At 37.4% G+C, this 17775-nt stretch overlaps 1 protein-coding gene across 1 annotated transcript in view; it reads left to right on the top strand.

Annotated features, from left to right (window-relative positions):
- LOC129505911 (complement receptor type 1-like) overlaps window positions 1-17775 on the top strand; it is a 70616-nt gene that overhangs the window by 23871 nt on the left and 28970 nt on the right. The window contains exons 3-8 of the mRNA XM_055319260.1: window positions 1130-1309; window positions 1917-2016; window positions 8584-8669; window positions 16272-16670; window positions 17333-17509; window positions 17609-17711. Coding sequence (XP_055175235.1) covers window positions 1130-1309; window positions 1917-2016; window positions 8584-8669; window positions 16272-16670; window positions 17333-17509; window positions 17609-17711 — 1045 coding nt within the window. The remainder of the gene's footprint in view (window positions 1-1129; window positions 1310-1916; window positions 2017-8583; window positions 8670-16271; window positions 16671-17332; window positions 17510-17608; window positions 17712-17775) is intronic.

Genomic DNA, 17775 nt, shown 5'->3' with positions numbered 1-17775 from the left:
AGATTTCCAAAACTAAGTAAAATGACATTTTTTTCCAACAGAAAAATGTTATTTAAAAAAAAAAAAAGAAAAGAAAGGGCAGCCCTGGTGGCCCAACGGGTTTAGCGCCGCCTTCAGCCCAGGGCATGATCCTAGAGACCAGGATCGAGTCCCACGTCGGGCTCCCTGCATGGAGCCTGCTTCTCCCTCTGCCTGTGTCTCTGCCTCTCTCTCTGTGTGTCTCTCATGAATAAATAAATAAAATCTTTAAAAAAAAAGTAAAAGAAAAATGCTATTTTTATTCCCTTAACTTAAGCCTACTGGGCCTGAAAAGGAAGTTGCGGTCTAATATTTAATTTAAAATATACATTTTTATATGTATGTTTTCATGAAGTACAGCTTTAGTTGTTGAGCTTTGTCTACAGAGCATGTGCTGAAATTTCCCTATGCCGAAATAATTGACTTGGTAACAGATCCTTAACAGTGGTGCCCATACTGAAGGCCAGAGAATAGTCTCGTGAGGTCTGGATGAAACTCCAAGAGTGAAACTGGATGGTGAAATGCACACACGTGTTGTATGACACACAGGAACAATCATGGGTTCTCTTGTGTAATAAAGGGAGGGAGGATGGGTCGATGAAGCCTGAGCCACAGGACTTCCCGATGGACTAAAATTTCCCTTCAGTCAAAAACTGTATCTATATCTTAATTGCCTTCAAAACAGCAAGGGCTTTTTAAATGGGTAGATGCTGATTTAAAAAGCTCATTTCTGGGCACGTGGGTGGCCTAGTCAGTTAAGCCTCCAACTTGATTTCAACTCAGGTCACGATCTCAGGGTCATGAGATTGAGCCCCACGTCAATCTGCACTCAGCAGGGAGTCTGCTTGAGATTTTTTTCTCTCCCTCTTTGTCCCCCTCTGCCCCTCTTCTCACTCATGCATGCTCTCTCCTCTCTCCTCAGAATAAAGAAATAAATCTTTAAAAAAATTAAAAGTTCATTTCTAAGATCACTACTAAGAGAAACAATCATTTTACCATCATTAGGTGTTCTTTTTCTTTGATCACGACTATGAAGCATATTGGAGAAAAAGAGAAAGTAGAGCAGAAATTTCTTCCTTAATCTAGATGTCACTGTGGTCTTGGTCTCCAGGTCAATGCAAAGCCCCAGAACAGCTTCCATTTGCCAAGCCTTTAAGACTGATCAATGAGTCTGAGTTTCCCATTGGGACATCTATTAAGTATGAGTGCCGCCCTGGTTACCAAAAGAGAGTGTTCTCCATGAAGTGCCTACAGAACTCGGTCTGGTCAAGCGTTGAAAATATGTGTAAACGTAAGTACCTCTGGACTGAGAATTCCTCTGTGTCAATCAAATATCCATTCAGATTTTGGAACTCAGACACATATGACTTGATAAGTTTGCTTAAAGTATAGCACATGTGAGAGCTATTCTGTCACATCTTCCTACTACTTTGACTTCCTGGCACCTTCATTACAGGTTCATTTCATAAGAAATGAACATCACAAGGCATGATTGAGGGAAAATCTCCCTTCAGCAGGGATTTCCCTTTGTCACCACTGCAACTAAGTAATGAATGACTCAAAAAAGTAGAGAAAAGTGTAGGTGGGGAGAGAATCCCAGACTTCGAGAGCTCTGATTTTCATTGGTTGAATTACAGAGTAAACACTTCAGTAATAAGGGAAGTTTACATTTTTCTGGGAGGCACAGTACAGGGACAAGATAGATTTGGAGGGGAGGTCTTTTTGAAAGTGGTTCTTAGCAGGTGGCTGGTCCTGAGGCAGTCTTGTAAGTTTCTTCAAGGTGGAGAAATCTATGGAACTACGGATGCTTTTCAGTCAAGTTGGGACCTTATGTAGTTACTAAGAGAAGTCCAGAGTGTTCAATACCCAATCCCCAAATTCTGCTTCTTTCCCAATAGGTAAATCATGTGGAACTCCTCCAGAACTCCTGAATGGCAAATTGACGGTAGACGGAGACGCCCGGTTTGGATCAACTGTTCATTATGCTTGTAATGTAGGGTGAGTTGGCAGCAGCATCATTTGGGATGATAGTTCCAGAACTGTAGCACGAATCTTTTAAAAAAAAGTCTTAGAAAGTCTACTTGTCCATCAAAAACATGGCAAAAAGATTTCTAGGCGGAGGTGATGGCTTGGATCTAGGTATTTACAACTGGAAATGACTAAACAAATAATTGGAAAAATAGGAAAAACTTTTATATCCATGAGAGGAACTCCAGGGATGGGGAGGAAAGATGCCTATTGCACACCAAAGTAACGCACCTAAAAACCAGTTGAAGCACGTATTAAATGGGAAGGACCAGCTCTTTAAAGAAGCAAATGGAACAAACATTATTTGATCTATGCATATATTCTTACCCTGAAGCCATAAGAGCTGTCGATGGTGGAGTCAGAAGTGGGAAGGAATGATTTGTTCGGGAAAATGGAGCTAATGTGATGGACAGGCAAAACTTGATTGTTATAGCCCCTCTCTGAAATGCACACAGTGCAGAAATTTTGCTGTGAGCATATTTTTTTGGCTTATCCTTAAGGGAGACAACCAGTTCAGTAAAGAAATAGGGAGACTGCTTTTTCTTTTATATTAACTTTTGCTTTGTTTTTATTATTTATTGCTCACTTAAAATAAATATAAGTGATAATTAAAAACAGTAATAACAATAAAATGAACTTCAGTGTATATGCTATCTACTTTAAGAAACATCGCTAAGACCTTAGAAGCTTCCTATGTAGGAGGGACATGATGGGATGAGCACTAGGTGTTATACCATATGTTGGCAAATCGAACTTCCATAAAAACAAATGAACAACAAAAAAAAAGCTTCCTATGTGCTTTTTTTGTTTTTGTTGTTCATTTGTTTTTATGGAAGTTCGATTTTAGGTCGTTCATTCCCTTGCGTGTGTTTTCAATTTTCCCCCACACATAATCCTCCTAAACAGTTTATATTTAGCTTTGCATATTTTGAACTTTATACAAATGCCATATTATATGTATTCTCTGCAACTTGCTTTTCTATTAACAGTTTGTTTCTGACACTTATCCATGTGGTTGTGGTTCATTTTAGCTTGATAGTATTTCCTTGTATGGATATACCACAATTTATTTTTCTTGGTTGTTATATTTGGGTTGTTTCTAGTTTGTTTTACTTTGTTTGGTTTCAGCTATCATCATAAGCATTCCCAACATAAATATACATGTCTCCAAATGCACATGCACAGAGGTTTCTCTAGGACAGTAGTTTTCACACTTTTTTTACTATGATCCCCAGCTAAAATTATATTTTTTATGATACATACACAACACACTCACACACATACACCTCTCACATACACACATTTATATAAATTAAAGTATCGAAAATGTCTCACCACTTTTAACCAACACTGTGCTGGAGGTTTAAGCCAGGACAATTAATCATGAAAAAGAAACAAAAGGCATCAAAATTGGAAGGAAGAAACCATTGATAATTGTCTTCCTCTGATTAACTTATTTCACTCAGCATAATAACCTCCAGTTCCATCCATGTCTGATGGCTGAGTAATATTCCATTGTCTATGTATACTACATCTTCTTTATCCATTCATCTGTTGATGAACATCTCAGCTCTTTCCACAGTTGGGTCATTGAGGACGTTGTCGCTATGAACATTGGGGTACAGGTGCCCCTTCAAATCACCACATTTGTATCTTTGGGGTAAATACCTAGTAGTGCAATTACTGGATTGTAGGGTAGTTCTATTTTGTAACTTCTTGAGAAATCTCCCTACTGTTTTCAAGTGGCTTTGCCAGCTAGCATTCCCACCAACAGTGTAAGAGGGCTCCTCCCCTTTCTCCACATCCTTGCCAACACGTTGTTTCCTGACTTGTTAGTTTTAGCCATTCTGACTAGTACAGGGTGGTATCTCATTGTGGTTGTGATTTGTATTTCCCTGATGACAAGTGATGTGGAACATTTTCTCATCTGTCTGTTGGCATTTGTGTGTCTTGTTGGAGAACTGTCTGTTCATGGCTTCTTCCAATTTCATGACTGTACTATTTGTTTTTTGAGTGTTGAGTTTGATAAGTTCTATACAGATCTTGGATACTAGCCCTTTATCCAATACGTCATTTGCAAATATCTTCTCCCGTTCTGTAGGTTGTCTTTTAGTTTTGTTGACTGCTTCCTTTGTTGTGCAGAAGCTTTTTATCTTGATGAAGTCCCAATAGTTCATTTTTGTCTTGTTTCCCTTGCCTTTGAGACATATCTAGCAAGCAGTTGCTGTGGCCAAGCTTGTAGAGGTTGCTGCTTAGGTTCTCTTCTAGGATATTGATGAATTCCTGTCTCACATTTAAGTCTTTCATCTATTTTGGATCTATTTTTGTGTATAGTGTAAGGAAATGATCCTGTTTCATTCTTCTGCATATGGATGTCCAATTTTCCCAACATGATTTGTTAAAGAGACTGTCTTTTGTCCATTGGATATTTTTTCCTGCTTTGTCAAAGATAAGTTACCATAAAGTTGAGGGTCCATTTCTGGGTTCTGTAATCTGTTCCATTGATCTATGTGTCTGTTTTGGTGCCAGTACTGTACTGTCTTGATGATCACAGCTTTGTAATAGAGCTTGGAAGTCTAGCATTGAGATGCCACCCATTTTGGTTTTCTTTTTCAATATTCGTCTGGCTATTCTGGGTCTTTTCTGGTTCCACACAAACTTTAGGACTATTTGTTCCAACTCTGTGAAAAATGTCAATGGTATTTTGATAGAGATTGTATTGAATGTGTAAATTACTCTGGGTAGCATAGATATTTTAACAATATTTATTCTTCCAATCCATGAGCATGAAATATTTTTCCATCTCTTTGTGTCTCTCTCAATTTCTTCCATACGTGTTCTGTAGTTTTTAGAGTACAGACCCTTTACCTCTTTGGTTAGGTTTATTCCTTGATATCTTATGGTTTTGGGTGCAATTGTAAATGGGATTGACTCATTTTCCCTTTCTTCTGTATCATTGTTAGTATACAGAAATGCAAGTGATTCCTGTGCACTGATTTTTTTTTTTTTTTGCTGAATTCCTGCAATTTTGTGGCAGAGTCTTTTGTGTTTTCCACCTAGAGTATCATGTCATCTGGGAAGAGTGAAAGTTTGACTTCTTTGCCAATTTTTTTTTTTTTTTCTTCGCCAATTTGAATGCCTTTTATATCTTTCCATTGTCTGGTTGCTGAGGCTAGGACTTCTAGAACTATATTGAGTAACAGTGGTGATAGTGGACATCCCTGTCATGTTCCTGACCTTAGGAGAAAAGCTCTGTTTTTTCCCATTGAGAATGATATCCATTGTGGGCTTTTCCTAGATGGCTTTTATGATACTGACATATGTTCCCTCTGTCCCTACACTATGAGGAGTTTTTTTTAAAGTTTTTATTTATTTATTTATTCATGACAGACACACAAGACATAGAGAGGCAGAGACATAGGCAGAGGGAGAAGCAGGCTTCATGCAGGGAGCTTGATGTGGGACTCAGATCCCTGGGCCAGGGATCATGCCCTGAGCCAAAGGTGGATGCTCCACCGCTAAGCCACCCAGGCATCCCCACTGTGAGATTTAATCAAGAAAGGATGCTGTACTTTGCTGAATGCTTTTTCTGCATCTATTAAGAGGATCATAAAGTTCTTATCCTTTCTTTTATTAACGTGATATGTTATATTGATTGATTTGCAAATGTTGAACCACCCCTGCAGCCCAGGAATAAATCCCACTTAGTCATGGTGAATAATCCTTTTAATGTACTGTTGGACCCTATTGGCTAGTGTCTTGGTGAGAATTTTTGCATCCATATTCATCAGGGATATTGGTCTGTAATTCTCCTTTTCGGTGAGGTCTTTGCCTGGTTTTGGGATCAAGGTAATGCTGGCCTCATAGAATGAGTTTGGAAGTATTCTTTCCATTTCTATCTTCTGAAACAGCTTTAGTAGAGTAGGTATTATGTCTTCTTTAAATGTTTGGTAGAATTTCCCTAGGAAGTCATCTGGCCCAGGACTTTTGTTTGTTGGGAGGTTTTTGATGACTGCTTCAATTTCCTCACTGGTTATTGGTCTGTTCAGGTTTTCTACTTCCTGTTTCACTTTTGGTAATTTGTAGGTTTCGAGGAATCCATCCCTTCCTTCTAGATTGCCTAATTTGTTGGCATATAGTGGCTCATAATATGTTCTTAAAATTGTATTTCCTTGGTGTTGGTCATCTCTCCTCTTTCATTCATGATTTTATTAATTTGGGTCCTTTCTTTTTCTTTTTGATAAGTCTGGCTAGGAGTTTATCAATCTTATTAATTCTTTCAAAGAAACAACTTCTAGTTCATTGATCTGTTTTACTATTCTTTTGGTTTCTATTTCATTGAGTGCTGCTCTAATCTTTATTATTTCTTTTTTCCTACCTGGTTTAGGCTCTATTTGCTGTTCTTTCTCTAGCTCATTTAGGTGTAAGGTTCGCTTGTGTATTTGAGACTTTTCTATTTTGAAAAGGCTTGTAATGCTATGTACTTCCCTTTTAGGACCAACCTTTGTTGCATCTCAAACCTTCTGAATAGTTATGTTTTCATTTTCATTTGAATCTTTTGAATCATTCTTTAGTTTCCTGGGTGACCCATTCATTCTTTAGTAGGATGCTCTTTAACCTCTAAGTATTTGAGTTCCTTCCAAATTTTCCCTTGTGATTGAGTTCAAGTTTCAAAACACTATATTCTGAAAATGTGCAGGAACTAATCTCAATCTTTTGTTACCTGTTGAGACCTCATTTGTGACCAAATATGTGGTCTATTACCAGCAGCCCTTGGTATCACTTGGCTATAAACACATCACTCCTATCTCTGCCTCTATTCTCACATGGCTTTGCCTCTGTATGTGTTAACATTGTCTTCCCTCTTTCTCTTTGTCCAAATTTCCTTCTTCTAAGGACACCAGTCATTGAATTAGGGCCCATGCTAATCCAGTATGACATCATCTTAACTCCATTATATCTGCCAAGACCTTATTTCCAAATAAAGTCAGATTCTGAGGTTTCAGGACATAAATTTAAAGGCACACTACTGAACCCAGTATGGACATGAACAGACATTTCACTGAAAAGAATATGTAGATGGAAAGTAAGTACATGAAAAGATATTCAGCTTCATTAGCCATTAGGAAAATGCAAAATACAACAACAATGGAACAATACTACATACATATCTGAATGGCTAAAATACAAACTAGTGAAAACACCAAATGCTGGCTTGGATGTAGAGGAACTGGATCACTCATTCTTGCTGATAGGAATATAAAATGGCAAACCCACTCTGGAAAACAGAAATAAGCTATCAAGCCATGGAAAGATATGGAGGAAACTTAAATGCCTTTTATTTACTAAGTGAAAGAATCCAGTCTGAAAAATCTAAATAGTCTATGGTTCCAGGTAAGTAGCATTCTGGAAAAGAGAATATGGAGTAAAAAGATCAGTAGTTTCCAGAGGTTGGGAGGAGGGAAAGATGAATATGGAAGATTTTTAGGGCAGTAAAACTACTCTGTGTGATTCTGTAATGTCATTATATATTTGTCCAAAGCCATAGAATGTACAACGCCAAGAGTAAGCCCTAATATAAACTGTGTACTAAAGATGATAATGATGTGTCAGTGCAGGTTCATCAGTTGCAACCAATTGTACCACTCTGGTGGGGGCTGTTGATAACATGGGAAAGTATGCATGTGTAGGGAAAGGGAGTATATCATAAATCTCTGTATCTCCTGGTCAATATTTTTTTTATTTTTTTTTAATTTTAATTTTAATTTTTATTTATGATAGTCACAGAGAGAGAGAGAGAGGCAGAGACACAGGCAGAGGGAGAAGCAGGCTCCATGCACCGGGAGCCTGACGTGGGATTCGATCCCGGGTCTCCAGGATCGCGCCCTGGGCCAAAGGCAGGCGCCAAACCACTGCGCCACCCAGGGATCCCCTCTCCTGGTCAATATTGCTGTGAACCTAAAACTCCTCTTAAAAATAGTCTGTATAAAAAATTGAATAGATGTAAATATCCAAATGCACACATACATACTTACACAAATTAGTCACAAATTAGTACAAACCAAACAGGAAATATGAATAAAATTGGTGGATCATACTATGTCAGTATCCTGGTTTTAATATTCTACTATAGTTTTGCAAGACATCATCAATGGGGGAAACTTAAATTTTCCAAGTTTTATGGTACACTTTGAACAGTTTGTGGCATACTAAGTCAGAATTTCTACCTTTAACATTTTAAATGTGAAATCAGAGTTCAACTTTTTTATTCTACTTGGATTTGCTTTCGTTCTAGTTTGATGAATCTTAAATAATTTAGGTTTATACGAAGACATGGCTCAAAGTAATATAGAAAGAGAGAGCCCAGTTAGTTTAAAAGCCATGAAGAAGAATTTAAGTCCAAATAAAGACATTAAATTTGGAAAAGTGATAGTACTATGACAAATGGAAATTGTTCTTCTGAATTCTCCAAGATGGCAATCTCTTACAAGTTGCAATTTAAGTGGGAAAATAACATTCATTCTTCTTTCCCTCTAGATACCAACTTATTGGTCATTCATCTATTTCATGCATCATCTCAGATAATACTGTCGTCTGGGATGATGATCCACCTATTTGTGAGAGTAAGTAAGTTGAAATATTCTTTCCTATTTACCTTCACCAAGAGATTCTAAGTTTCCCCCTAAAGTTATAAAAATCTTAATTGAATTGCTTTTGTGCATTCTATCCCTCAATATCTATGGGGTTTCTGGCAACTGCTTCCTTAAGTTTTTCCTTATTTTGTGCCTTTTCTGAATCTAGGAACTTATTTTTTTTTAAGATTTTATTTACTTATTCATGAGATACACACACAGAAAGAGAGAGAGAGAGAGAGAGAGAGAGGCAGAGACACAGGAGAGGGAGAAGCAGGCTCTATGCAGGAAGCCTGACGTGGGACTCGATCCTGAGACCACAGGTTCACGCTGCTCTGAGCCAAAGGCAGGCACTAAACTGCTGAGCCACCCAGGGATCCCTGAATCTAGAAACTCAAATTCATAAAAGCCTTCAAATTTTATTTTTACTTCAGTTAATTCAGAATTATGTTGATTTTCCACCCCCAGTATAACAATCATTCTACTTGGCAAATTAGTAAAGATTTTTTTTTTTTAACCTCTCCAAGGTTGGTGAAGCTGTGAAGCTTTCACATACTTAGAGTTCCACAAAACCTCTTGAAAGGCACCATGTATTATAAGCCTCAAAATGGGCATATATTTTGACCCGTTTCTTAGAATTTATACTTGGAAAATAAAGACAAATTTTTACTAGAAGTTCACTATAAACTTTTCATTGCCTCATTCTTTATAAGAGAAAAAAGGTTAAAGTAACCTAAATGTTTCAAGCTATGATTTGGAAAATGCTAGAAAGAAAGTCGTGTTAGAAATGATTTTAGAGAATTCCTTAAGAAACATAAAATATAGCCACACATAATTAGAAGAAATACATCCAGGAGCACCTGGATGGCTTAGTCAGTTAAGCATCTGACTCTTGATCTCAGCTCAGCTCTTGATCTCAAGGCAGTGAGTTGCAACCCCATGTTGGGCTCCACACTGGGTGCAGAGCCTACTGAAGAAGAAGGAGGAGGAGAAGGAAGAGGAGGAGGAGGAAGAGAAGGAGAAGAAATACATCCATATGCTGGAATGTTATTCAGCTAAAATAAAAATTGATCTCACGGAGAAGCAATTAATGACATACAAAGATGTTAATTATATACTTTTATGTGAAAAAATCAGATGACAAAACAGTAATCTTGGTAGATCTCTTTATTTAAAAATAATACACCTATATCTATTCCTAGATTTTCATTTCTATTTCTAATTCTGTAACTTTTCCTATATCTAAACTTTGGTGAATGGCTTCAAAGCTCCTTGGTGGAGGTGGGAGGAAACTTCTGGTATACGTTTTGGCTGTGTAGCAGCATGCTTTCTCAAGAAGATCCTGTCTCCTATTTATCTGAGCTGCTCTAGGTCTATCAATGGGCTCTCAAGTCTGGGAGCTGGTTGACAAAAAAAACCATAACTTTTTGTTTTGTTTTGTTTTGTTTTGAGTGATTCAGGTCAGACCTAGATCTCTTTTGCTTTTACCCAACAAATAATACTTTACGCCACTCTTCATCTATTTCAGTTTTAGAAGCTCCATAACAACTAGCCAGGGACAAAGATCTCTGCAGGCAAATTATTCCGATTTCTGTTTCAGTTGTCTCCGGATATTAAGTGCTGCCACTTGGCTTCTGCCATCCTGAGGTCTTCTGTCTCCATTGAATTTAGGAAACCAAGCTCAATAACAAAGTTCCCAATGTCATTCCCGGCCTACAGAGAATAACCATCACAGAGTTTTTCAAGGATATTGAAAATTCTGCATGAAATGTATTTCTCAAAGCCTTGGGTGAAAGGATAAAAAGTCTCTCTTGCAACACCCGCCCCCCACACCTGCACATAGGAAGTGAACAAACAGGGGGCTCACATAAGTCCATTATGGCATTCCTAAATCCCAAAGCCATAGGATTTCTTCTTCAAGGGTACACTAAGAAAGTTCTTGTATTTCAGCTTCATTTAATCTAAGTCATGCTCTAACAACATTGAATTCACAATCTTAATTCTGGTTTTTTTTTTTTTTGTGCCTTCTTGCAGGTCATAATTTGTACTCCCTCCCACAACACCTCCTAACTCCACTTCCAAGTCTACCAGGATTTAGAACAGGTTAAAGGACCAGAATTAATGTGTAGTAGCAATGGTAGGTCCTGAGGAAGATCAGAAGTCCCTGAAATTTGGGTTGCAAGATTTAGTAAATAAAAATACAAGATATCCAGTTAAAGTTGAATTTCAGGTAAGCCACAGATATTTTTGCATTCTAAATATGTACCTTGAAATGCTTGGGATATACTTAGAAATTTTTCATTATTTTTTTAATTTAAATTTGAAATTCAAATTTAACTGGATATCCTGTATTCTTTCTGGCAACCCTATCAGGGCAGCTACCTCAGGAAAGATTATCAGAGTTTCTTTGCACAAGGGGAGGCTTACCTCCTCAGACAGGGAAGGAGAGGCTGCTGCTTCTAGCAAAGAAAGCTCAGCAGAATTTCCAGGTTCGAGGTATTCAGCTTCCTTAGACTCTGCCCACTTAGCTCCATCTCAATTTTTATTTTTTTTCCATCTCAATTTTTAGAGTCCTCTTTCTCCCAATCAATGCTCAAACTTTAACATAAGAGACCCTGTTAAGCTGTGAATTCAATTTACCTTGGAATCCAGCCACAGGATTAGATGTTGGATTTGTTCTTCAGAAATCTTGGCTCTGTGGCTACAGAGTGCATGTGTTTCTTTTAGGGCAGATAATAGAAGCTTTCAGAGCCAGACCTTGAGCAGGAATTTAAAGTATTTTCTTTCTCTTAAATTCTCCAGTGCACTTAGAAGGAAGCAACCAATCAACTCTTTCTTCCTTCCCTCCCTACCTTCTTTCCTACCCTTCCTTCCTTCCTTCCTTCCTTCCTTCCTTCCTTCCTTCCTTCCTTCCTTCCTTCCTTCCTTCATATCTCTCTCTCTATTTCCTTCATATATTACCTAGGACCACCACTAAAATATTTAACATCGATGGGGATAGAAGTTATCCTTGTCTTGTTCTCCATCTCAAAGGGAAAGATTGAAATATTTCTATTGTTTGCTATAGGCTTTTTGTAGATACCCATTTTCAGATAAAGGAAATTTCCTAATATTCCTCATTGCTAAGAATTTATCATTAAATCATGTTGAAGTTCTTCAGGCACTTTGGCTACATATATTGAAATAATCATATTGTTTCTCCATAGCTCTCTTAATATAATGAATTGGGTTTTTTTTAAAGATTTTATTCATTCATTCATTCATGAGAGACACAGAGAGAGCAGCAGAGACATAGGCAGAGGGAGAAGCAGGTTCCTGTCAGGGAGCCCAAGGCAGGACTTGATCCCCGGACCCGGGATCACAACCTGAGCTGAAGGCATACGCTCAACCGCTGAGCCACCCAGGTGTCCCTGTAATGAATTGTTTTAATTACTTTTTCAAAGGCAAACTGATTTTGAATTCCAATTTTACCTTTTTGGAATAACTCAACTTGGTCATAATATTTTATAATTTCTGGGCTCCTGGGTGCTGGTTTGTGTATCTCTTTTATTGTTTTGTAGAAATTCTTTATACATTCTCAGATTTTCCAATAAATGTAACACAAATATTTTCTTCCAGGCTAAAACTCATCTTCTTGCTTCCTTAATGATGTTTTTTGATGATAGAAGATATACATTTTAATAGTGTCTTTTAATAAGACTTACTAAGTCTACCCTTTCTGGTCACTACTTTCTGTGTTCTACGTAAGAAATCTTTGCCCATAATTTTATCTTTCAAGTTAAGTCTGTGATGCATCTCAGGTTTACTTTTTGTATGGTGTGGAGTGTGGTCAAGAAATTTGTTTGCTTATTTTGTTTGTTTTTTTTCCTAATGGATAAGCGATTCGTCTAATATCATTTACTTAAAAAACCATTTTTTGTATATCACAATGCAATAGTATACCATAAATCAGGTGACATTTCAGAGAGGTTCTGTTCCTCTGGTTTATTTATCACACTATTTTCATTACTATAGCATTATATTAAGAGTTGATATCTGGTGGCATATCCCCTAACCATGCAGTTCTTCCAAAATTTACTTGGTAATTCTTGGCCCTTTGCATTTTGAGATAAAATTTAGAATCAGCTTGTCAGTTTTCACAAAAAGAATCCTACTGGAATTTGTATTGACTTTCTTGACTCAGTAAATCAATTTGTGGACCATTAGCATATTCACATTTTGAGTTTTAAATTTACGGACATGATATATTTCTCCATTATTTAAATCTTCTTCAATTTCTTTCAATAATATTTGCCGATTTACATTATAGACATTGGAAAATGTAACATTTCCTAATTGTTTCTTAAATATGCAATCATTTGAACTTGGACCCAGCAATCTTGCTAAATTTACTTATAAATGCAATAGTGTATCTGTATATTCTTTTGGATAAGCTGCATCAATAATCATTCACTGGTGAATAATTATCCTTTGTTTTAATCCTTTCCTTTCTCGTATTTTTTTATTATTAATTTCTCTTGCTTTACTGCATTGGCTAGAACCTCCAATACAATGTTGAATGGAAGAGACGATATTAAGTTTTTAATAGTCATTATAAAGCATAGTGTTTACTGAAGGTTTGGGGGAGATATTCTTTATCAGATTAAGGAAATACACTGTTATTCCTAACTTGAGAAAAGATTAATTGTGAATTTATACTCTAATTTATCACACTGTGTATCTATCAAGATGATCATGTCCTGTTTCTCCTTCACTGTGTTAATTTTTGTACTTTTACATATATCTCACAAGATGTTATTGTTTTTATAAAAACAGTATTTATTTATACTTAAACATACTCTTTCAGTTATGTTTCCTCCGTATTGCTGTTCTATCAGTTCTTTATGACACTATTTTCCTTCAATCTAAAAAATTATCTTTTAGCATTTTTGTAGTGTAGGTCTTCTGACAATAGGTTCTTTAAATATCTTCCTAAGTATGGTTTCTTTAAGAGTTATCATCTCTATTTTCTGGCTGCCTTTAAAGGTAATTGCTCTTGATTTTTTTTTTTTTTTTACAATACTACTATGATGTGTCAAGCTAAAGATTTTTTTAAATATTTGTATTGCTTGAGTTTGTATGGATTCTTGAATCTGTGGTTCAATGATGTCTTTCATCAGTTTTGGAAAATTCTGAGTCATTACTTCAAATGTTCCTGCTCTAATATCTTTCTCCTTTCATTGTGGGAATTCATTTAAACATGTGATAGGCCTCATCCCTCTATCCTATAAGTCTATTATTCTTTTTGTCATATTTCTGATCCTTTTGTCTCTCTGTGTTTTATTCTGGATATTTCCTTCTGTCCTAGCTTCCAATTCACTGATTTTTATTTAACCGTGTCTTACTGGCTGTTAATTCTATCAGATTCTTCATTTCAATAATTGTATTTTACAACTATAAAAACTTGTATTTGGTTCCCTTCAAAATTTGCCCTGTTGTTTTTGCTTCTAGTTCTTACCAACAGTTCAAGTTTCATATATTTCATCCTCAAATAGATAAACGTAATTATTTTAAATCTGTGAGTAAAAACTCCAACATCTGGGGTCCTAATGGTTCAGTTTCTGTTGTCAGTGATTATGCTGGCTCTTCTTCATGTTATTTTTTCTCTTTCAGTAGTGGGTGAACCTTGATTGTATGTCAGGAATTATATTTGAAAACCTTTCTGTAGAAATAAATTCAAGATCTTAGATAATCAACCTTCTTCAGGAAGGATTTTTGTTGCAATTTCTTCAGAAACCTGGGGACACTAGCAATCTGGGACCATTTTCATTCAATTTCAGAAACTTTTTTTTTTTCTGGGCCACCTACAGTGCTTGAGGAACTACTCCAATAATCTTAAGCCTCAGGGCCTATTGCTTCGAGGTCCCAGTATACATCAGAAGGTGTTACCAAGGCTTCCACTTTTGCAGGACCTGGACTCCATTTTTTGTTCCTTGACTCCATCAAACTATCAAAAGTCTACTCACCATTCAGATGCCCCTTCTCGATTCAGCCAACCTTCCAGCAGAAGAGCAATCTAAATGCCTGACTCTCACCTAGATTTTTATCTTCTATCAGATCATAGTCCAGTGATGCTTCATTAGTTTATTAACTTTCTGGTGCATTCACAGATATATTTTATATTTTATCTAGCATTTCTAGTCTTTCTTGGGGGGAGAAAATGGAAGGAGGGTGATATTGGATTTGAATTATTAAGATTACCCTTACCAGAAGGAGAAGCCTCCTTAAGAATTTTTATTTTTACTTATTTTTTAAAAGATGTATTTATTTATTTTTAAAGAAAGAGAGAGTGAGTGGGGGAAGGGCAGGTGGAAAGGGAGATAGAATCCTCAAGCAGACTCCTTACTGTGCACAGAGCACAATGTGGGGCTCCGTCCCAGGCCCCTGAGATCATGACCCAAGCGGAAACCAAGAGTTGGATTCTTAACTACCTGAGTCACTCAGGAGCCCCAAGAAATTTTATTTTCAATTTCAAGTGTTTTGAAGTTTTTTGTTTTGTTTTCTTTTTTTTGTAAAGATTTTATTTATTTATTCATGAGAGACATAGAGAGAGAGAGGCAGAGACACAGGCAGAGGGAGAAGCAGGCTCCATGCAGGGAGCTCAACATGGGACTCGATCCTGGGTCTCCAGGATCACGCCCTGGGCTGAAGGCGGTGCTAAACTGCTGAGCCACCTGGGCTGCCCTGTTTGGGAGTTTTTGATAAAGTTGCTTAGTTTTAGTTATATGGTATTACAGTAATACAATGTACTATATGTCCTACTTCTATATGTTCAAATGTATGGAGGGTGTTTTGTGGACTCATATATGATCACTTCTACATGGGTATCGTGTTGTGATATCAAACGTAGGCTTGATAAAATGAGTTGGTAAGTTTTCTGTCTTTTACATTTTGTGAGACATTTGAAATTACATTTGGAAGTATGTATCACCTGAAAGTAACTTGATAGAACTTTTATGTAAAATATTTTTTCTATTCTTACAAGTTTCTTCTCCATTCTAGCTTTCTATATTTTCTTGAATGAATATTGGTAATTTATATTTCTATTTATATCACTTAGATTTTCAAAATGTTTAACATTTGGGCAGTTTCATATAATTTTCTTATACATATGCAAATATATTTAAATTATATTTCCTACTCTTGTGTACCTGGGTTGTTTCTCTCCTCTTCCATTTTTTTCTTTTAGCAAGGGTCTTTTTATTTTCTTTAAGCTATACTGAGCTAATAACAAAAATGGAAATTAAGGCCAGTGGAAAGGAGTAGGGGAAAAACTGTGTAAACTATGGTATAATAATAATATGATCAAAGAGCTATTTAAAATTGAAAGTATGTGGGTTTTTTTTTAAATGCATATGCTTATAGGAAATAGTGTAAGTAGGAAAGGGAGAAAGCATGCTATTATGCCCACCTAAATTACAGCTTTGTAAAAACGTATCTATATGTTATCCAAGATTAAAACAAATAGCAAATGTAAAAATAGTTATACTCATTGGATGACTCTTACTAGTTTTTTTAATTCACTATGATTTAAGTTGCAGTCTCTTTTCCCAGCTATTCATTGTGAGCCACCCCCGGACATTGCCAATGGAAATTTCCTTAGCACCAACAGAGAATATTTTCCATATGCAACCGTGGTGACCTATCGCTGCAATACTGGACATAGAGGGGAAAAGCTGTATGAGCTTGTGGGCAACCCATCAATATATTGTACCAGCGAAGACAATCGAGTTGGCACGTGGAGCGACCTTCCCCCTCAGTGCATTGTACTTAATAGATGCACACCTCCAGTCATTGAAAATGCTATAAGGATATCTGAGAACAAAAGTTTATTTTTCTTATATGAAACCGTGAGTTTTATCTGTAAGCCTGGCTTTGTCATGGAAGGACCCTCCAACGTGTATTGCCAACGCCAAAACAAATGGGGGCCGGAGTTGCCAAGCTGCACTAGGGGTGAGTCCGACTGAGGCTTTGAAGGGATCTACAAAGGGCATGAGTTGTCAGAGAGGATCAGGATCCCGATCAGTGTTTGTTCCAGAAGAAGGATGCATGGTGAGCGGTGTGAGGCAATCTAGGAGGATGAAGCATGAAATTAAGAAAGCGTGTAGGCTTGTATAGGTGTGTGCACTTATGCATATGCACCTTCATTTTGAAAGGGAATCTCGTATTGAGCAATTCTCAGAGCAAAACACCAGCTCCATCTCTCTCAAATATACTGAAAGCTGAAGTGGACTTTCTAATCAGCTGTACAATAAGCACTTTAAATGCATCATCTCAGCTCTGCTTCATAGCACTCCTTTACAATAGGGCTGATAATTCCATGTTGAATAGCCAGCACTAGAGAAAGGGCTCCCTTCTCTGGGAATGCATTTTACCTTGTGCTGGGAAGAACTCAGTTCTAATCATCTGCCTCTTACTAGCTGTGAGATCTTTGGTTACATCTCTGCCATATACTTCACTTCTATAGCAGTAACAGGGTGGGGGCGGGAGTATCATTTGATTTCCTTTGTTACACCTGAACTCCTCTAAGGATGAGGTCCTACCTCCTGGTAAGGGTGAGAGTTTAGCAAAAGACATTTCCCCTGACTGATACTTTGCCCCTGTTCTTTCCGCAGCATGTCAGGCACCTCCAGAAATTTTCCACGGTAAACACAGCGCAAGGAACAAGGACAGTTTTGCCCCCGGACAGGAAGTGTTCTACAGCTGTGAGCCGGGCTATGAGCTCCAAGGGGCTGCTTCTCTGCGCTGTACACCCCAGGGAGACTGGAGCCCAGCAGCCCCAAGATGTGAAGGTGCCTACACTTTCACTTTCACTTGTTTGCAGGCCAGTCTTTTTGTTCCTCACATGGTAGTCTTACTTCTGTTTGTTGCCGTTGTTGCTATTTTCCTAGGGAAATCATGTGCTGACTTCCTGGACCAACTCCCTAATGGTCATGTGCTCTTTCCAATTAGTCTTCAACTTGGGGCAAAAGTGTCCTTCGTGTGTGATGAGGGGTGAGTGTGACCCGGCCTAGAGACAAGAGTCTCAGGGCTTGATGCTGATATGCTGACACCAGGG

Source organism: Nyctereutes procyonoides, unplaced genomic scaffold (genome assembly GCF_905146905.1).
Source record: "Nyctereutes procyonoides isolate TBG_1078 unplaced genomic scaffold, NYPRO_anot_genome, whole genome shotgun sequence".
Lineage (NCBI taxonomy): Eukaryota > Metazoa > Chordata > Mammalia > Carnivora > Canidae > Nyctereutes > Nyctereutes procyonoides.
Note: the sequence above shows the minus strand (reverse complement) of the source record. Positions and strands in the feature narration are given on the sequence as shown.